The sequence below is a fragment of the Psittacula echo genome, assembly GCF_963264785.1.
Source record: "Psittacula echo genome assembly, chromosome: 3".
Lineage (NCBI taxonomy): Eukaryota > Metazoa > Chordata > Aves > Psittaciformes > Psittacidae > Psittacula > Psittacula echo.
The window spans coordinates 1,360,807-1,384,167 of NC_137736.1; the positions used below are offsets into that span (position 1 = coordinate 1,360,807).

General features: G+C 36.8%; 1 protein-coding gene across 1 annotated transcript in view; it reads right to left on the reverse strand.

Annotated features, from left to right (window-relative positions):
• Positions 1-23,361, reverse strand: part of CBLB (Cbl proto-oncogene B) — a gene marked incomplete at its 5' end in the record, with an annotated part of 117,639 nt that overhangs the window by 16,082 nt on the left and 78,196 nt on the right. The window contains 4 exons of the mRNA XM_080612531.1: positions 5,463-5,557; positions 8,114-8,479; positions 11,189-11,374; positions 19,903-20,106. Coding sequence (XP_080468657.1) covers positions 5,463-5,557; positions 8,114-8,479; positions 11,189-11,374; positions 19,903-20,106 — 851 coding nt within the window. The remainder of the gene's footprint in view (positions 1-5,462; positions 5,558-8,113; positions 8,480-11,188; positions 11,375-19,902; positions 20,107-23,361) is intronic.

Genomic DNA, 23,361 nt, shown 5'->3' on the forward strand with positions numbered 1-23,361 from the left:
GGGAAAAAATTCGTTGTAGTGAGCAGTCTGGGAAAAGTAATTTTGTTAGGTATTAACAAGCTCAACATCTTTTGGCTCTCATTTAATACAGGAGCTTGGTTATAGGCCTAGTAAATCAACATCATCTACTCTTTAATACATAGAGCTCCTCCATTTATAGCAATCATTCCAATGCATTAAGATAAATAAGAAACTTGCAAAACACATGAAATATAAAAGCTCACATTAAGGACTTAACTTCAGCTTGATCACATATGAAAACCACAAACAGAAATTTGACTCTTAAACTAGTTGAACATGAGAAGCAATAAGAGTATAACCTCAAAAATCATCTGGATATTACATTATGCAGTGAATGGCACCTTTCTTTGACACATAAAAAAAGCAACAGCTGGAGAACCTTGCATAAAGATGTGGAATGCATCTACAGCCATTTTGATTTGGGGCTTGAAAGTTTGCCTAATGGTCCCTGAGCTGAGCTACATGCTACATTAAAAGATCCATCTACTTCGTACTTAGGGAAGTTCTTAAGGACTATAAGCAAATACAAGAAAGGAGCGTACATACTTTGTCTTACTATGGTCTAATTAGTTTGATTTTATCTTAAGGTCAAGAGGTAAAGAGCAGACCTATCTCCCCATTTTTAAAACACAAACAGCACCTAACATGGCATAATTCTTCACAAGGGAAAAACATGTCTTTCGCTATTGAAGACAGTGCCACATCACTTCAGAACATCGAGGTACTCTCTGAACAGAACCAAGTAACTAACTAGCCAGTCATGTAATTAACATTTATTAAACAAATATATTTATAAACAAAAAATAACAGGAAGTGGGAGGAAAAAGAACAGAGAAAGAAGGGGGTAGATGTGCTACTTTTGTTCAAATATATTCAAAGCTTAGATCTCTCTAGCTACTTTAACTTCTCAAACACTCTTTCCTTCAACACTCTTTCCTTCAATCAGTAGTATACTTTTTGACTTCAGAAGCAAGCTCATTAAAAATGGGGATCCAACTTCTTTTGCAAAGACATACTAGTCAAAGATAGGGAAAAGATGATTTATGGCACTGAACTGCAAACTCTATATTGAAGTTTTCAACCACTTTCTGCAGAGGGAGAAAAATCTCACACAGCAACGCAGTGTGAAGTCGCTTTTTCCATCCTTGATGCCTTAGATGAACAAGAGGTTTGCATCACTGCTGTATGGCCATTTAAATAACAGAAGGTAAAAATGTAATGGAACAATAAGAACTATGTAATATCCTCAGGTAGACAGTTGAAAGGCCCACAAAGAACAAATTTCCTAATTTCTGTGGACATTAAGTCATTCTTACACAGCAATCCATCGTGTTCCTGAGATGCTTTATATATATATGTATGTATATAAGCCTCTAGGTTTTTATAAATAATCAGAAACTGAATTTCTGGCTTCTGCAGATAGCAATGTCTTTGAAATATAAGTATCTAGACTAGAAATGTCTGATACTGACCAATACCAAACGTCCAATAGTGACCAAACCAGGCTGGTAGTACTGTTTTAAGCCCTCTTCACAAACTATTGCTGGGAAAAAAACCAAGCAAAAGCCCTCTTCTCTGTTGAGAAATGGTTACTAGTTTGGAGCCATTATTAAAGACATAAGCTCCAAGTCTCCTGCTTCGAAATAACATGTTGCCTTAAACAAGTCTTTCACACTTGTAAAGTCTCTCCCCACCTTTAAAGTTAGGAAAATATTTGCAAGGCTGTAAATATTAAATGGTTAATGTTTGAAAGGTGCTTTTGATTTGTAAAGCAGTAGAAGAGCTGGAACACTAATATATAGGTAATATACTCTCCATTAGGGCCCTAAAATTGCCCCATACTTAAATCTGATTAATATTTCAGAATTCATATTTTTTAAAACCTATTGCTCTTCCAATTTCATCCAGCTGTAATATTTGATTTCAAACTTCTTTCGCTTTGTTCTGCTCGATACCTATCCCATTTTCTCCATCGTTACTGAAATCTCATCAAGATCAAATTATTTTATTAAACCTCTATTGTTCTAAGACTAACTCTATTGTTCCACACAAAACCACCTAGTAAGATAAATAGACAAATATTTTGGTGTTTTTTGTAACTAAACAGATGAACGCTGTAATTATAAACTAAGATATGAAACACTGAGGCATCTGTCTATCGAACTGGTGAAATTTTCTATAATTACACTTTACAAAAATCCCTTACTCTTACAAAGAAATACAAAACTGATCAGGACACTGTATTTAGATACGCTTTAGTTCCCCTTCCTACTCCTTAAGTGGAAATATCTGAAAATAGAAAGTCAGAATTACATTCCAGTAAGCGATGACTTTGTTTTCTCTAGCTTGTTGAACAGAAGGCTAGATGCCAATCTCCAAAACCTTTGAGCACTGAGGGCCAAAGGCAAACAGAAAAAAGTTGGAGAATTCATTTTCATCAAGCCACTTAATGTCCAGCTAAGCTGTAAACAGAACTCCAAGGAAATCAACATCTCACACTCATTTAGAAGTATTTCCGGGAAAGGTTCCCCTTCCATCATTTACCCGTGAACTGATTCACAGAACTTAGGACACTATGAACTTCCAGTCCAGGTATTTCAGTTTGGATCAGGGCTGTGCTTTGGATATGAATCCCTTCAATCTCCCCACTAACCATGCTTTAATTTGTATTGAGGAGTGCAGAACCTGAATACCTTTCAGATTAAACTAAAACACATGATACTTCCAAGTGTACCTCTACTATGTTCTGACTGCTAAAGACTGTTCAAATACATGGGACAAAAAACATAGCCACTTGAACTGCTGCCCTGCAACACGTACAATGCAGACACCAGATCTTTACTATCAACTGTTTTGTCCTATGTAGATTATTACTTGCTAGTGCTCTAAAGTAATAATCTTTACTACTTTACTATTACAAAAGTTGTAATTTTAAAAGGCCTCAAGGAAAATGTTTCAGCAAAATAAGTGCTAAGTTCTAAGGATCACCTGATCAAGTCCACACTCATCAGCTGCTCATGGCAACTGCCCTTGAGTTACCTTAAAACCAAAGCATATATAAAGCAGTTCACCTTCATCCACAGAGGAGAATACAATTTTCCATTTGTCACAAATTAAGCCTGCAATGCAACAAGAATTACCACAGAACAGCTGGTACATTCAAACTCACTGGCCTGTCAAGCTATGAGCTAAGAACACGTTGTGTCCTCCAAAGCATCATCTCTTTGATGTTTGGAACCCCTGTGCCAACAATGCTCATTCTAATGCCACTGGGAAGTGCCATGTCAAAGGATGGAACCAGGATTTCCAAGCTACAGCTGCCTTCAGTGGAAGTATGATTTCACCTTCAAAGTTTGTTAGCAAGATAGAAGTGATAGCAAGAGGAGAAAAAACCTTCCAATGCTAATTTTCCCTCAACTGCCTCAAAGCAACTAGATATTCCTTAAAAGAATGTGTAGACTACAAAAGGTACTTGGAGTTAGATGTTGCATTACATACTCTAAATTAGACACAGAAAACATCACTGTAGTATAAAGTACAGAGAAAAAGAGGCTAATTTTCTATTGATGTAGCAGAATGGGGCCTACTCACAGAAATAAAACCAACACTAATTAACTTGAACTTTTCAAAATTTTGGTGAATAACAGCTCTGTACCTTTGACATAAAAGTTTGTTGCGGTTTTTTTGGGGTTTTTTTTCCCCAAGAATAAACAAACAATTTGATAAAAAGCCACTAAAAATAATCTAACATAAATAATAGCAGTCCAATGAAAGAATAACTCTTTTCACATGTAGGATCTGCAACACAGTGGCTGAGCAGAAAACAAAAATCAGATTCTTGGTTAATCAGAGTCCAACATTTCATTATTCAAGTATGGTTAATAATGATCAATGTAGTAAAATGAAAATAAATCAGCAATGTTTCCAGAAAAAATACACTAGTGCTTTTCTATTCATGTACCTTCGTAAAGAAAAGAACAAGTTGTATTTGAGATATTATATTCAGTAAAAAAATGATCAAACAAGTAGGGACATTTTAGAATTGTGAAGTTTCAACTAAGGGTCATTTTGCCTCATTATTGTGGCTAATACATTTCATGCATGGTCAATGTATCCTGCAGTCAAACCTTTGAAATTACAGATGCATGCTAATAACCAGAAAGAATAACATGCCTTGGAGCTGTAAGAAACAAGCTAGCTTTCAAGCCACAACTCTGCAGAGATTGGAGAGTAGGAAAACAATGAGCAACTTGCACCAGATTGACTGCAGCACAGTTGTGGAAAGCAGGAGATCTTTGATCATGTAAAGTTCAACGCATTTATGAAGGCTCAGTGCAATTTATCAGGAGGAAGAATACTCTCCCTGACATTCCAAATTAAATATTACTTAGGCTGCTGTTTTGAAAGCAATTATTATGGCAACTGGAAATATTACAATTATTAAACTTGCTGGTTTTGAAGATTTCACCCAGTTTTTGAACCTACACGGTGCCACACAATACTATAGATTATTAGGACATTTTCTAGTGGTAACAAAATCTTTATTTGAAATCCATTTAGATTTGCAGACGTATTAATATGTATTAGTACATATTAGTAATTTATGTATTAGTATTAGTACATATTAGTACTTTACTTTGTAAAGTAGACATATTAATGTGTATTAGTGTTTCAAGACAATACACAATGAGCAATTTTTAACAGCCATTCCATGTGACATTTTGGTAGTCGTAAAGGAGAAAATTTGAACTTCTTAACCACGTATCTCCTGTTCTGTAGAAAATCCTGTGTGATTCAGAGCTCAAAGATTCTTGCTAAGCAGGGCAACATCTTGGTACCAAATAAACACTTGTGTTAATGAAAAACTAAGAGTAGTCTGAAACTTAAAATGATATAATTGCCCAAGCCATAATCTGGCAGTCAGGGAGGCTGACCCAAGTTAACATTATATTATATGCTTTTGTTTGTTTTTTAGCCATAGCAATGAAAAGATACTGGTGGGAACCCTGGATAAAGCTCCATGTGCTGAAAGCATGACTAGATCAGGGGCAGAAGACACACAAATTATGCTCTTTATCCTTAACAGTTTCCCTAGATTCTCTTATCTCCTGTGACAAATAGCTCTAACCATACTTCTCCTGTAGTAGTAAGTAGAAGCAAAACCAGACAGTATGTGCTCTCATTGCCAAGTGCTTGTGAGCAAGATCTGCCATAATTTATTCTCTCTTCCTATAAAAATGTAGTATGTTCAATTAACATTAGAACTGCTCCCACTGAATCAATGCAATTTATGTTTCCTTTGTAAAATCACATTAAAGTTTACAAATAAGATATCACCAATTTATACTAGTTCGCTTTATTTTTCTCCATTTTTCTTTCAGCACCAGCGAATCAGTGTTGTTAACATTAACACATTTCTTCTACAGATAAAGTTAACTTACTTTAAACTAGGGATGATGGAGGCAGCCGAAAGAGGAGGTGAAAGCCGTGGAGGGACATCATATTCTTCATTTATCGGATGACCATTTGAAAAGACCTAAAAATGACACAAGAATTACAATGCATATCTCCTCCTGTTTACCATCACAGATGTTCATCAGCTAGATATTACAAAACAGACCTTGAGAAGACTGTGAGTAAAGTCTTTCCTAGAAGCTCACACTAGAGAGCTGTTATCTGAAGTGATTCTGTCCATATCCGTTTCAGCTCACCCCATCTGAGAGCTGCAGAACACAGTAGCTTAAAACTTTGCCAAAAGAGGAAGTTCCACATCGTGGTTATTAGATAGACTACTCAGTTACAGCTGAACTGCTTGTGGGCAAATTAAGAATTCAAGATTGCAAATCAATCAAAGTGAGAGAGCTAAAAAGTACAGTGGGAAAACAACAGGTACAGAATGCTAAATGTATTCTCTGATACAGTGCTTGCCAAAATCCATGCCCTACTCACAGGACTGTCTTCCTGACTCTTGATTTTACCAATATCAAAAAGGTTATATGACAACTGATTTACACATCAGAGATGAAAATTCATTAGACGCTTCCCTTGTGAATGTGCATACAGCTTGAAATGGTAACTCAAGAGTTGCCAGTTGCTCAATTTAACCAAATGGCTTAGATACATTACCTGAGGATGACAGTTCAAACAGCATTTGGTTAAAGAAATACCTATGTAAATTCTCCAGACTACACCACAAGCACTTCTACAATGAGTGGTTATTCTGATTTGAGAAGTATTTATTCCATCAGCTTCAACACAGCGCCAAACCACAACTGAAATGCTATATGTAGGTGCAATTAAAGATACAAAACCAGTATACTTTGAAAGCCAGATGAAAAACTATAGCATATTAAACATTTGCTTAGCTGTGAGTAAAATTGTAGTATTTTGCCCCTATGCTGATAAAAGGACATTCCAACTTTATATAACATCACGGACTTGCTTAAGCACCTTTCAACATATATGTTTATGTTCTTTACTGATACTAACTGAATTTCAGTAATGTACTTTCAAAATAACCAAAACATCCATATAAGACAAATTAAATGGAGATAGAAAGATTAAACAGCTTGTGGCCTTGTGAAAAGCAAACAGACAGAAAAAGTTATGATTTTGAGCCACTTTTCAGCACAAAAGAAAAAAGAAAAAAGAGCAGCTTTGAGCTAATAACCTGCTCTATGAAGAAATTACTGAGCTGCTTTGATAAAACTGATTAGAGCAGAATTAGGAGTTTTTTCTTAGGCCATCACCACTCCATCTTCTCAGACATAAGTCTCCCCAGCTGTACAGAGTCTTGCAAGTTGTCTGAAGCTGCCTAATGCTAGAACTACTCCCTCCACACTCTGCTCCCCAGATGTCTTCAAATAGCACAGAGAAATGATCTTTGTTTTCTTTTTCTTAGAAAAGAAACACCATAGTTACAGACATATGTACTATTCACTGCAAACAAGGACAAGAAAGCTTACTTCTCTGGTGGGTGACAAGCCAATGCCCCCTAGGCAAACCAAGCTAGACAATCAGTGAAAAGCTTGCAAGTGGCAACTCTGAACACACTCAACACTGGAAATGGATTACTGGCCATTACACTGCACATTTGTCCTACAGAAGTCAAAAGCTGCTACAGACTTCAAAAGCTGCTACAGACAAATGACAACAATGTACGACTCCAGCAGCTGAAGCTCTGATTTAAGTACAAAGGAGGAAACATTCAGCTAAAAATGTGTATTACTGTAAACAACAGACAAAAAGGAGTAGCAATGCTAATTATCTACAATAACATCTACAGTACTAATTATAATAACTAAAACTAATAATGCAATACTGGGGTTGTGCCACTGAGCACTTTCAAGGATGCTACCCATAAAGCTGGTGATAAAGATAAAATAAAGATAAAATAAATGATTCCACATTGAGCTTGGCAATTGATGTGCTCGTTTCCACTTTCTTAGGGTCAAAGCAGGCTACATTAGAGTATACTGAACATCATAACTAATTCAATGCTCTTTTGAAAATAAAACAACACATCTGTCCTTTAGAGTATGTAGCTTATGTTAATGCACACAATAAATCTGACAATTTAAGTATATTTTTATACATTATCTGTACATATCACATACATTAGAGATTGAAGAGGTTGCCAAGTCCTCACCTCACCTATGACAGAGGTAACTGAAACATATACTATTCCATCAAGCAAATACCTACACAATTCTGACATAAGACACTTCCAAAGTAGTCCTGAGACACTATATAACTATACTACAGCATACAGTGAAATGTTATAATTGTTATTATGCATCAACAGTATGGATAGTTTGCTGAAAGAAAAAAATAAACCTAGAATTTTCTCTCCAAACCGTTTTTTTTTAAGGTTTCATGTTAAAATTGTACCTTAGATCCTCACATACTGTTGCCTTGCAAATTACAGTATTTAACAAATCATTTATTTTTGACCAGCTTAATAAGTATCAACAGGATATATTCAGAAACAGTAGATCAACATTGATCAATATAAGCAGCACATTAGCCAATGCAAGACAACGCTGCAGTAGGGCATCAAATTAGGATCCAGTACATTCAGCTCATTTCATACCTTGGCACCTTCCGCTGGCAGCTCATGACGTCTGTGTTTCCTCATAAATCCTGAATCAGAACTTATGCGGTTGTGCCTTCCATTTATGTTTGAAATTGCAGTCAGCCCTGGTTTGGGAGAAGCCTCATTCCCTATTCGACATCCTACCAACTGACTTGTCCCAAACACATCTCTGGGACACCAGCCTTCCAGGGGCATCGGCTGGTCTCTGGAAGGCACACTTTCTGGATGATGCAGGTGTCTGCTTATCCTGTTATCCGGTGGAATGGGAGGGGGCCTCTCTGGTGGGGGCGGTGGAGGATCACGCAAGGGAGGTGGGGGTGCTGGCAAAGGCTTGTCTTGTTTCCTCACCGTACAAGGAGAAGACTAAACAACACAGCAAGTTAAGAAGAAGAAGAAAAAAACGTTACTTACAGACATGTATATTTCTCTCACAATTAAGTATGGCTTTACCATTCCTAACTGAATCACAAGAGTAGGTACTAGTAGGTGAAACAGTAGTCTTGCCTTTGCATTCTGCAGATAACTGGCCTCTTCAGAAAGCATGCCCCCATTTCTGCAGTTGCATAAGAAACCCATGGAGGGAGTGGAAGGGAAAAGACAACTGAGGCAGATTTATATGACCCATATTTTTTTCCAGAATCCTTTACTTTGAGCCCTTGAATCACTTATGAAGCTGCTGAAAGGAATCGGGAGGAATATTTGGAAAAAACAGACTTCCTGATGCAGGAAAAACCCAAACAAAATAAACCCCACATCCAAAGGGAAATGACTTAGTGACAGCAAATGAGCACAAAAAGGCAATGACAAGGGAGCAAGAGGAAGAAAAAAATAAATACATTTTTAGTCAAACACATAAGGATGGCTCCACTCTTTACATGACAGGCACTGTTGGGAGTGGCCAGTTTATGTGAACTGTGGTTAATTTTTCAGGTAACATACTTAGTATGTAGTTAGGTTTGCAATTAGCTCATCTGCAAACAACCTTTGCAGGAGTACCTCCTTTCTGAGTAGTGAAGCGTATCAGAAATGGTGAAATGCTTCCTAAAATTATGTGTACTAGTATTAAAAAGCTGAAAACCAAGATACCAGAAAAAAAGACCTTACATAGGTAGCTCTATAGCTTCTAAAAGCATAAAGCTAGTAAAGCTGAAACATTTTCATTAGGGAAGATTATTTCCCTTGCGCAGCGCAGTTCTTACGGACTCAGGTGAGCCTGTATGTTATTAACCTCTCAAAGAGATGGAGGTCACATAAGTTATAAAGTAAGAATAGCATTCGCTTTCACTTCACTTGTTAGCCCACCATTACTCTTTGAGCAGCAACTCAACATGTTACAAAGAAAATAACAGAAGTTATTCTACCTACATGTCTACCCATAGACATAATTATTAAAGATGGGTTTAATTCAGTTGCTAGTTAAGAAAAAATAGTTATTCTCACTGTCAAGGCAAGAACATAATGGTTGGTTCCAAATTTTTTGTTATAGCTTACAGTTCTAATTATAGTTATTGTTTTCCACTGAAGAAAGAGAAAAGAGTTTTTTGACTGAAGTAGCAGTTGTGGAAGGACTAAACTGTCATCATTTTTTATTATGAATTTTTTTGAAGTATGAAATTATTCTTTGTTGCCCTCACCTTTTTTGTGTTGCAGCCCCCCAATTATTTGTTTTTTTTTTTTTCATGGCAATTTTCTAGGAAAACCTAGAGTTTTCAAAGTAATGTCACCAAAAAGTTTAAAGCAATATTGCTGGTATTGCAGATTTTGTAGCTTTTAAAATAAACAAACTTGCTAAAAATACGCTACAGTAAAAATAATTTTTAATGAATGTGCTATTCGTTTAGCATATATTCTCAATGTATAGTAAATTCCCTTGTATGATAAAGAAGTCATGAAAGAAAAATAAACTATTCAAACTTCTATTTTTTGATCTGAATTATAGACTGCTAGAATCTTAAAAGCTGGATTTTCAAGCTTGAAGTAAAAAGCAGACAAAATCAATAGGGTAATTCATACCGGACTATTATAAGGACACAGGATTAAAGCCTTGTTTTGAACTTGAATTTCAATTCATCATCTTAACATGAACATTTTAAATCTATTCCCCCCTCTCTATACAGCAATTACAACAAAATGATCAGCTCATAATAGAGAACACAGTATTTGTTCTCTTTCATGCTTTTCCAATCAAAAAATATCTTTAAATCTTTATTATCATTAGTTTCACAAAACACAGCATACAATTTATTAGCTATAGAGTCACTATTATTTTCCTTGAAACTTTCATCCCAATATATGCCATTTAAGGTTTTGAAAGCAGTGTTATTTGCACATATTTTTTCTCGTAAGGATACTGAGGAAATTGAGTATCAGTCATCATCAGAGCACAACATATAATTTTAATGAGATAATGACCTTTAAATCTATTTTCAGGAAATTTTCATTTCTATTTATTTTCATTAATCGGGATTTATTACAGAAGCAATCCATTACAGCAACGTCTTTAAAATTCTGACTATAACCAAGTACAACATAATCATCAGACAAAGAGAGGTCATATCTGACCAGCTCATGTAGCTGTAAACATCTGAATATGTAAGGTATTATGCAAAGGGACCGGCACTCACCAAAGTCAACTAAAGGAGATAAGAAAATTATGTGGATCTAATCTAAAGTTTCTAAGCTACAAGGAATTACAAGTTATTTTGGACAGAGCAAAATCCTGAAAAAGAAAATACACACATAGAAAACAGGTTCAAAGTTAAACAGCGGAAGTTTAGACTGGATATAAGGAAGAAATTCTTTAGTGTGAGGGTGGTGAAGCACTGGAATGGGTTGCCCAGGGAGGTTGTGAATGCTCCATCCCTGGCCGTGTTCAAGGCCAGACTGAGGTGTCCCTGCCGATAGCAAGGGGGTTGGAACTGGAAGATCTTAAGGTCCTTTCTAACCCTAACTATTCTATGATTATATGAATATTCAATCTTCCAAAACAAACAAGCAAGCTCAGCTTGAAAATAATCAAACACAATTTAGCAATACTCGCATATAAAGAAATAATGGGTCAAAAAGACTTACCTTTGGTGATCCAGTTGGGCTGGCACATGGTGACCGTGCTACTCCCTTCTGAATAAGATCCAGGCGAGGAGGTACAGGTGGAAGACTAAGGTGTGGGATTTGCAGGGGATCTGGAAGTGGTTTTCTTCTTTGTGCAAGAGGAGAAGATCCTGGGGAAGTCACTGGTGAATTCTGCCTCTCGTTGCACTTCAAGACAGGTAAAAAACCCCTAAAATTACTATTTACCTGGAGATCAAATATACAACTTCCATTCTATGACTGAAGCTTTTGATACTTGTCCGGTATTTACTGAAAACCATTTATCATAATGGATGACCTGCTGCTCTTTTAATTAATAGACAGTATAGGTGCTCATCTTACAGGTTACTGAAAAGGAAGTCTACAAGTCATTATACCTCAAAACTAAGATGCCTGTTAACCAGTGATGAACATGAAAGTATATTCCAGAAATGTAACAAACAAGCAATCACTGCCATGCAAAAGGAAACAATCACAGAGACAGAGATTCTATGGTAGTACTGCTGCTTTTGATAACCTTTTCATCAATAGAGAGTACTTAAAAAAGCTAGATGTCTATTATATTGTCTATTAACTACAGCCCATTTTTGGATCACTCTTTGTCGTGGTTTAAGCCCAGGCCGTAAATCAGAACCACACAGTTTCTACTTCCCCCCCCACCATTCTTCCTCCCACTCCTGGAGGGACAGGGAGGAGAATCAAAAGAATGCAACTCCCATGGGTTGAGGTAAGAACAGTTTAATAACTAAGGTATAACACAAACCACTAATGCTACCACTAATAGTAATAATGATAAAGGAAATAACAAGGAAGAGAATACAACCGCTCACCAACTGGTACCTCACCCCCACCCCGCAGTGATCCAGCCCTTCCGGGAACTCTCAGTTCTACATCCTGGGCATGACGTGCTGTGGTATGGAATACCTCTTTGGGTAGTTTGGGTCAGGTGTCCTGTCCCTGCTTCCTCCCACCTTCTCCTCCACCCTGGCAGAGCATGAGACTCACTAAGTCCTTGGTCAGTCTAAACATGGGAGTTATCAGCTCTGTTCCCAGGCTGAAAGTCAAAAACACAGTGCTGCAGCAGCTACTAAGGAGGAAAAATGACTGCTACTGCTGAACCCAGGACACTCTTTGATAGAAAATAGAATGTATGGGTCTTCTGAAGACTTAGAATTAAAATCAGCTGTAAACCAGTAGGCAAAGAATTAAATTAATTCCTCATTTATTTAATGATTAAAAAAATAATCATTTCAGGACAGTTCAGTTTATCATTTCAGCAAATACTAAACTAATGACACACATACTTAGCATCATGCCAGTGGCAAATTGTGATTTTTTTTTTCCTTAACTCACCCTTTCAAATTCAAAAGAACCAAAGATTTCAGCCCTCAACATAATCTCCACCCGTTTTTGCAACTAGCTCCTGAACCTCACTTGGCCCAGTTATAACAAACACAGTTTAGGTGTTTACAGTAATCAGTTAAAGTTATTTCTGTGAACTCACTGTATTTGTTTCAGTGTACTGTAAGTAAACCTGGATGTTTACGCTGTTCTGTGCTTTCCCTGACAGTAGACACAGTAGGTGGGAAGACCTTCACACCAAGCATCAGCCTCAGGCCACTTGTGCAATGAGGCATCGTAGTACTCTCACTTACACACAAAGGCTAAGAATCTGCCATTTTCTTCAGTCAAGCCTGAAAAATTGCTCACAAAATTGCGCCAATCTTTACAGTAAATCACTTTGATCAAAATTTTCCCCCTCTTTTTGTAAGTTTTTTCTCAATGCTATACATGCCATAGCAATGACAGGGATGAGACTAGGAAGTTCTTTAACAAGGAAAACAAGTAAACAACATGAACTTTCTTCACGTATAGTGAATGACAGGGATGAGACTAGGAAGTTCTTTAACAAGGAAAACAAGTAAACAACGTTAACTTTCTTCACATATAGTGACTGTCTGAAAGAAATTCAAAAGCAGATCCAGGAAGAGGATACAGTACAGACTCCTTACTCAGTGCTCTGTGTACTACATCTTAGTTTAGTATTCTGTTCTATACAACTGAGATTGATGCCAGAATTTCTTCCAAAACAGGAGCCACCACAGTATCACTGGATATCATTGCAAGAAAAAGTAGGAGAGGAGCAAGGAAGGGTGGAAGAGCTAGAAGACTGAGGTGCAATGCCACTGCCAGAATCATTTATATTTGATACTTAGGGTCTTATCCCTTTGTCTACACACATAAGGTCAGTATCACAACTACACATTCAACTTCAAGAGACTGAGCTATTTAATATTCGTACTCTTCAAGGCTACAAAAAGTTTCCCATATTCTCATTTCAAAAAAGTGGTCACAAGGTTCTTATTAAATGGCTTGAATACAGTCCTTAATTTTTCTTTTTTTCCTTTAACCGGTGGATTCCCCTGACCTTGAGTGGATCACCATGAGGATAAACACTTGAATGACTGAGGTGCTTAACCTCTCTGAACATAATGGAAAGTTGAATAACTAAGCTAGATATGTACCTCACAAGCATGCTTGAGCAACCCTAATTATCCAATGACTGTAAACTGAATGTCAATTTGTTTCCCTTAACAGAAACCATCTATCAGTTAAACAGCATAATAAGCATTGTATCATGTAATAGCTTTAGTTTTCATAGTGTAGTTATGCCTCCACCAAGCATTCCTGAAAGCCAAGAGCCACGTACGTAATATAATATATTCAAAGCTTTAGCTTCAGCAGATAGAAAATGAATTTATTTCCCGAATTATATGAAATAGAACCAAACCAGCAGGTCACACCTCCAAAAAGATACAATCATTCAAAATAAATGGAAGTGTTGTAATAAGTGACTACATTTTACGGTGTTGCATAACATACCGTGTTCTCATACAGCAGGGAATTGCTCCACGAGAACTAAGAAATTATCCTGTACGTAACAGGAGTTGGAAACAAAGAATAAGAAAAATAGGAAATACTGAGAACAGAGCATTGGATAGGTAACATTTGTCGGAATTTCAGATGTACTAATTGCTGTACCACCACGTTAATTAACACAACTTTCTCAAAGAGCAACCTGACAGTCGCTAATGTCACACTGCATGTAGTAATATTAACTCACAGCTAAATGAACAACAGTGTAGTAATAGCATTTAAGACTATCCATCACGCTTTCTATATGGCAACCTTCCCATACACAGTTCTTCTCTAGACAAAATGACATGCTCATTCCTTAGTGAGCCCACTGGTCAGACTTCTTTTCTCCTGCCATAACAGCCCAGCTCCAGCAGAGACAGCAATCATGGAAATATTCACATTTAAAACCCAGTGAGGTCTGATGCTATTTTCAGATTTATGGAAACAAGTGGCTGAAAGATCTATCTTATATGTAGTAGGCAGCAACAAAATACAGAAAATGAAAATTCATTGAAAATTTCAATGATTCTTAAAACCTGACATGTTTTTTAAGCCCACTGAAGCAAGAGACTTAATTTATGTGATGAACTTCTGGTTCCATACATACTTAGTATTTAGCTATTTCTACCCACCATATTCTGTGGATAGTATATCACAACTGCCAAAATGAAACGGAAATTTTCACACACTTACTACTTTGAAAAAGGCTTCAATTTAAGCTTTATCAAAGTCTTGCTTCAAAACAGCAAAATAATCTTTCATACTCCTGAACTGCAATTACTTACAGCCATAATGCTATCACAACATTATGATTCCTTATTTAGATCTACTGATCTAAACATTCCACAGCAACAAACATGTTATCTTCAGCATTCAATATCACATTTCCATCATATTCCCATTATAAGAAACGCCATGTTTTTCCTGTCCACCCTGTCTAGCTACATCATTTGATGTTTGCTGACAGCTACGCGAACAAGACGGTTGCATTTCATGCGGGTACCAGAGCATTAACAGATGTATGTGATACCTACTCTTTTTGGCGGACTCCCTAAGGAGGAAGAGATTTAAAATCTTTATTTGTCACCTACTGGAGATTTCTGTGCATTTTCTATTGACTGGAAATAAGGGAGCAGTAAGAGCAGCACAGTGACAAAAAGATAAAACAAGTGAGTGATTGAAGCACAAACTAATACAAATGAACTGGCAGTGACAGAAGACAGACCTTCAGTGCACAAAGGGGCTCTGCTGCAACACCACAGACCTGGGCAATAAAGATGTAATTAAGGAAAAGAACACAGACTCCTTTGTAACAATACGGACTTCATCTGGCTGGCATGACTGCTGCCAAGGGAAAAGCAGCTGAGACTTACTGCACAATTGTACTGCAGACTGAATCACATGTGTTATTTAATCAGATGTATTACTGGGATATACTGGTATACCCCAGTTTGCCTGTAGTTGTTGTGAGCTTAAGAATAAGCCTGTTTCTGACATTGATTACAATGTCTAGTGAAGGTTTTCCTGACGGAGATATTAACAGTGAGGCTATTTAATCTACAGCTTTAACTTCAAATGCCTTTCAAATAGGCACGCATGAAAAGCATATTTAACACAAATCCTAAGAAGTGAATCACAGAGGAATATTATCCTGAGTGATAATGTCCTGCTGGACCAAACTCAAGAATTTATAAATTTCATGAGATCTCTAAGAAAGTCCAAGCAGACCTATACCAGAAATGGACTTTTCATTTCCAAGTAGCTTCCTGAAGTTTTTTTTACTTAGAGTAACTCACGTATTTGTTATTTCTTGTTAGGACAAATTGTGACATGGACAGATCAGTATCATCTGGATTTAAACATTTTCACAAGGATATAAAGGTACATCACTTAACACTGGTGGATGTAAACATTTTTTACATACACAGGTTTGTTCTTTGATCTGTCCTTTGCTGACCCAAGAAGATACATGTGAAGAAGGGAGAGGCAGTTAAGGCTGTGAGAGTCAGCACCACACTGCCTAAGGGAATCAGTAAAAAACATTTTAACCAAGGGCAGCACGCTGTCTCTCAGTGTTTATGCCTCTTTCAAAGACTAATAATTAAGCAGTGAGGGACTCTCTCGTAGGTAGGTATAGTAGGTATAATTTTAACAAATTCCCACAAACTAGGTGTACTGTTAAGAAAGAAGTGACATGTATGTATGAGTTAAAAATGGACAGCTGAAGGGAATACCTGCTACATATTTCAAACCTTGTAATACATGCCTTTTTACATCACCAGAAAAAAGTCAATTTAATAACATGGAAATGATGTGGAGGAGTAAAAAAAACCAGTCACCTTTTGTATTTAGGGAACCAAGGTCTTTTGTTAAGTTTGACTTATCTGCTGGAAGAAGCTTAATCATGACAAACAGCAGCTTTCAGCTATGACAGTTTCCTGTAACTATTTTGAAGCAACAGTATGAATTGAAGTCAGGTTTTGGTGCATTCAGACAGATAGGAAATTCATTGCAGACAAAAAAAGTAACTCCCTAGACCAGGTAACCTCAGTTAGTTTTAGAATAAAGGTTTTTTTAAAGAATGTTAAATCACTTTAAGCTATTGAAAGCCTCATAGAAAACCTATACCCCTAAGGGCCTTCCTTCTATGTTTTCATGTAGTATTATTTAGATCAAACAAAAATCTTAACACTTATGAATTCAAAATTATTTGCTCTTAAGAAGAACCTCTGCACCATACACTTTCCTTATTTCCTTCCTTTTAAAAAGACATGTATTAAAATACGTCTTATACAAGGTACAGTAACAGAACTAAATTCATTGGGAGAAGGGAATATTAAACATGATGGAATAATAAACATAGGCTACTAGAGACTCAAATGCCCTCTTCAAAAATCCGAAGAAATTAGTTTTTAATATTTACCTGAGCCTGTAATCTGAACATTTCTTTAATGTGCATTTCTTAACCTTGTGCTTAGCTAGCACAAACGGTACAGAACTAAGAAAAGGAACGCTTCAGGCAATAACTGCATTAGCTAATCTGATACCATGGGGCTGGAAACTCCTCAGCGCTGAGACAATTAACAGAGATTTTGGCACCACTTTTCATCTTTCTTTCATAAAGAAATATCTGTGGACAATTTGCAAATTAAAAAAAATAAGCTACTTGATGAGGCAGACAAACAGACTAATTGCAGTACATTTCTCTAAAGCCTCTGTTACAGCTGATGTGCTGCTGCTGACTCACAACACCTAGCAAGAATGATTCATTTTTCTCATAAGTGTATCCATTTACTCATTCCATTAAAGAACTGTGGTTATTCTTTTTCCTTAAAGCATTTTCTAGTCTGAGGTCCCTCAGGGACTTAATTCAGGTACCTCTCAGTTTATGAGTAAGCTTCAGAGACACAGTGATAAACAGCAGAACTGGTATTTTTGATATCCAACTTATAATTCATACAGGTATAGCAGGTGATAAAATACTGTCTCTTATTTACACTTTAATGACAATTCCAAAAAGTGTTTTTCATCCTGTCAAGAACAGCTCCTTTAAAAATCCACCCAGGCCCCTTAATCAGTGATCTATCTGACTGCGTGCGCTTCTAAAATGAGCTTACTGCAACTATTCTTTCCTACATAAACGTATTTCCAAGCACAAGTTCCAAAGCTTGAAAATTGGTAGTAACAACTTGAAAGCATTTTGACATTGCCCATCCCACTAGCATTTCAGGACAATAGGGGTTGATCCGAGTATTTCTGCACCGCATCAAAGCCCTACAGTCACTTTCATCAGGACTTCATGTCCCTGCAACTTTACTCTCCTAGCAAGTTTAACATCCCAGCACACTATTATAGCTGGATGTTGACACAAACAGATTTCTAGCCAGGTAACGTGAGACTAAATCAGCCCTTACGATTTTCAAGGATTAACACCTTCATGTTGAGAAAGCATATAACATTCTTTCCAAAAAAATAAGAACTGAAAAATTTGTTAATTGGAACTACACAGTAACAACATCAGCATGTTGGCTGCAAGACCTGTATTATTGTCTGTCACCTAATGCCCATCACTTAACAAATAAAATGAATACAGCACAGCCATTATGCAAGTACAACGTTCATATTAACAGCATTAACAAAATTTCCTAGATATTGTCATAAAGGAATAGAAGAATTTATTCTAGCAGGCTACAAAAAAACACTGTTCAGTAGAAAAAGTAAATCAGCATTACAAGAAATAGACAAAGCTGATGAAGGCATTGCTAACAAAAAGTGTATGTATATAAATAACATCCTATGTCACACAGGTGGTGCTGTTGAAAGCATCACTGTACAACCACTGGTAACAGTTTTAAGAGGAAAACAGTAGTTAAAAAATGACCAAACGAGCTGATAAATCAGCATGTTTAAGTAGGGACTTCAAGAGGCTAGCAAAACATGGAGAATGCTGTTCCTAAACTTCAGGGATAATTAAGCAGGTTTCTCTCACCCAAGAATGAAATCAATGACATAAAAATAGCAAGCACCAAAGCACTCAAGCACTTGGTAGATAGTGAAAACAAGACTTCTTATAGTAAAGCTTGTTGTTCCTCCTTTTGATAAAAGCATAATGCATTTTTGCCTTATCATGGAAGCGATAGTGCTATAAAAGCCCATCAATTCAAGGCTATCTTACAGAGGTCGGGCTGCAGACTGCAATTTAAGTCCAGGAAGGAAGGATAAACTGCTCCCAAGAGTAGGCCATGTTTTATTACACAGACAACACAAAAATGATTCATATGACTCATATGAGTTTAGGAAGGATATCAGAAGTATGTATATCAACTGTATTAACTGAGAGATATTCTCAGATATGAGGGTGAAACACTTCCCTCTTCCCCCTTAAAAAAACCCAAAATACAATGATAAGGGAATGGAAAAGTAAGATGTTACTGAATTAATTCCAAGGCAACTATTCAATTTAGATGACCTTATTTAAAGGGAAAATATGGAAAATATAGTGTAAAATGCAGTGTTGCACGGCCTATGTCAATGTGCATTCCAGACTAAAGTAAAAAACTAACAACATAAACTTTTGTTAATGATAATGCTTATTTATCAAAGAGAAAATCTCTCATAATCAAAGAAAGAAGGTCCCAGAATTTAACACAGAGCCCTTGCAGAACAAAACCACCCTAAAACACAAAGTCACTAGGAATAATCTCAGATAAGCTTTTTCCACTAAAAGAACCTAACACTGAAATAAAGGGGGAGGGGGGTGGTGGAAAATCATGGACAACTCACATGAAACACAATTAAAAGCAATACAAATTCAGTTACAAGTTACCCTTACAAAGCAATAATATTTATAATCTCTTTAGAAATGCAACTTTAATCACCAAACATTCTGAGTATGTGTATACAAACATTTGCAGAAAACTAGTAATACATTCTGCATGCATGAAATTCTTTTTTCCTTACAAATAACAGTTCAGGCAATTGTCCATACCGCATATTCTGGACAAGAGTCTCAGCTGGTGCAAACTCACGCTACCTCCATTATAAACAGAGTTAACACAGTTCGTATCAGGTAAGAATGTGGAATTTTCTTTCTCCTCCTATTCATCTCCAGCATAACTGCTGCAGTGTTGATGCACTTGGTTTTTAAAACCCAAGAACTCTTGAGCGAGTTGGTGAAAACTAGAGCATGAAGCGCAACCTCTCATAGTTTGAAGTTACAGGCAGCTACATTTACAAACATACAGCTTTATCTGCTGCACAGTATTTGAAAACCTTACCTTTCGGACTGAAGCCAAACGATTCATCATTAAAGACTCTTCTCTATCATCATCGTCATCCAAGTCCAACATGGGCATACTAAAGCTGTCAATAATACTGCAGCACCTGGAGTTTTCATCCCTTGGATCAAAAGGATCCACAATGATTGGTTCAGTTCCTTTGATTTCACAGCGGCAGAAAGGGCAGCCTTGGCCATCAGATTCCTACAGGCAAGAAAAAAAAAAATGTTTAAAAATAAAAAAGAGAAGCAATTTTAAAAGTAGGTCTTAAATCTTTCTACAAAAAGAGGCCCTTAACAGGTCTCTAAGAGCTTGTAAAGAAGCATGGAAATAAACAGGAAAGAGATGCATAGATATTTAACTGCAGTAAATGGTAAAAAGACTGCATTTTTAAAGCTGTCTGTCGTCAAAAGATTAAGCTTCACTTAAAAGTAACTAATCAAAAATGCAACCATTACCTCTACGAAGCACCAAAATGGTAATTGTCTTAGTATTACATGTCAGGAAGTAACACCTTGCCTTTTAGGATTACAACTTTCCTATTCCTTTAGAGGAAAGAAGGTGAGGTGTGTAGACAGAGATAATGCATTTTATTACATTATCTTTTATATTGAAGTATTTCTTTTTCATTTTAAGGTAGAAAGTGCAGATGAGCTTTAAGGCACGCAGCGCATTCCCTCAAGAACATGTATACAACGCATCACAGCTGCAACATTACCATCACTCAGCAATACACATACAGAACATCTAAAGCTACAAACATTTTTTGACTTAAGTAACAAACCAGGACTTTACCACATTTCCAGTAAATTATGTAAAACAAGGGACTATTTTCACATATTATCGGGAAAAAGAATCATTTGAATTTTAACTTCTAAGTGATATAATGTGCTACATGATTTTCAAGCAGCCGAATTTCCATTCCTTTTACTCATTTCAGATATATTTTTTCCTCATCCAAAGTAATCAAAAAGCCTTTATAGTGGATTTCAGACTAAAATGAAGAAAAATATCAGAGAAGTCTTTCAAGCACTAAGAAAGAATTTTTTCCATCAAGAGGCATGACAAAGATTTGAAATAAAAAAAAAAAGCTAAAAAAAAAAGAGCCCTGAAGTTTTGAGGGATCAAGATAATTCAGCCTGAATTCAGCTATCACATTGTGTCGTATTTATAGTCAGAGAGACAGCTAAAAAGATACAAACACCAGAATTAATTCTAAATAACCCACCTACCCTGAAACACCATCAAGCAAGCACAGCTTTTTGATTTCTCAGATATAGGAACATCTTTGACTTTCTTTTTCTAGCATTATTTTTATCTTGATACTTGCCAGTCTTACTAAACTGACAGATGATTATCCAGTTTGTGGAAGAACTATATCCCAAGGCCAGAGAGCTATAAATGCTGTCTCCTGACAAACAGTCACATCTATTTGCATGGTTAGTTCTGGACTGTCATTTTATATGAAAAAATAGACGTAATCTACTTTTAGCAGCCTTGCATCCTAATTACATAGTCTTGTCAACACCCCTTACTACCTCAGACAGTGTCTCCAAACTGTATGTAACGGAAGTCCTCCCTTACTCATAGAATTCCTTACAGTTTCACTTTCTAAAATCAGCCTTAAGATGAGGCACAGGGCTTTTAATTTTCAAGGCCTTCTTCTATCTGTGTTGTCAAATAGTTCTGTACTAGCAGCTTCCTTCCCTTCTTCTGAAAAACACTTAAGTTCCCCAAACTCCATTGGGTAACCAAACACAGCAGAAGAGCCCTGTATTCCACAGTATGAATACAACTGAGAAATTGAAACTGAGCTCTGACATGTCTATGTGAATACACGTTTGTTCATGCCCACAGAAAGGCTATTTAGGACACTGCGAGAGTAGCTACTGTGAACCTTACAATGCAGCATACATGCCCATATGCTTTTAGAATAAAGTCCAGACCTGCAGTTCTCAGACAAGAGCAGACTTCTGTGGAAGAAAATTACATTTTACTCCTATTGCATAATGCAAAAAGTAAACAGCTAAACCAAGTCTTATTTGACAGACTGATCTCCATAAAGGTGAACAACTCAATCAGCCTTAGGTGTCTATGCAGGTCTAATGTTGCTTACTCAATTTTTTTCTGCTTAGTCAAAACATCTGTATTGGACCTCTTGAGGCACATCTAATGAGCAGTTATGCTGCCAATTAAACACTAGCCCACCAGAAGCTTGCAACAGCTGATGCCGTTACAGTGTAATATTTCTTCATTGCCTCAGTAATTATATAAAAGCTATATTTCTAATGAAGTCCAAAATGTACCTGGTCTATTACGGGTGGTTGCAACGTTTTGATGAAACTTGATGGTTTTGAACATTAGTTCTCTGAGCCTGAAATGCTTTGTTGTGTCTTCTTCCTGGATCCTTAGCCATTAGTCAAAGTACTGAGGACCTTAGCTTGTCAAGTCTCCAGAATCAGAGCACATCACTGTCTCAACACTGGCACATGCTGTTACCATAATATGAGACATGCAGCAATCAAAAGTACAAAGATATCAGTCTGACACTCAGAATGGAACTGGTAAGAACAGAGAAAGGATACTCCTGAAATGAGAAATACTGTTCCAGCTCAGCAGCTGGTCAGCAGTAAAATAAATAATCTTATTAGGGTATGTCTAAAATGAAATTTTCTCAGAATTTCAGATCTGTGGGCAACTTGACAGATTTGTGTTTGGAGCATCAAACTCCAGCTTCATAAAGAACACAAAATTGGAAACTAATAAAATTGCTTTTCCAGCAAGCTTTATTGCTAATGGAAAAAAAAAAGAATCCTGCCTGAGAATGGAATGACCCTTTCTTCTCCCCACAAAATACAGATAGGAAGAAGAAAGGGGCAGGCAGAAGGTGGTAGAATTGCTTCAATTTAGAAGCACCTATTAAAGGGAGGTCAGAAGTTGTAAAGAAGAATGTCCACTGCCTTTTATTTTCATTTTTAAGTCAAGCGCTTGTTAACTGCACTGACTTAAAGGTATCAGTCCTCCCTTTTCCTAGACTGATATGTCCATGAACAAGATGAACAAAATACACCAACCTGTGTCACCAGGAAGCCTCTGTGGTTTTTAGGAAATTCTGTAATTCATAACAAGAGATCAGAGTTTTCCTTCTATTCAATCTCTTACCCCAGTAACTGTCTAAAACTAGGTGGTTTAGTGCTTTATGCATTACCATCATGAAACACAAGAATCCTAAGCTTGTTTTGCCACAGGCCATTTCTTTACCTGCACTACTGACTGAATCCTTCTCTCACCAAAAACATCTCCTTATAAAACACTGTCTCAGTTAAAGCTAACCACTCCCAGCTGCTACCTGTGCCCTTAATGCCTTTTGAATATATCATGAAGTGACCTAGTCACTGAATTGGCACCAAATGCCCAGCTTTCACTGTCTGACTAGATACTGTGCTCAGGAAATCCACT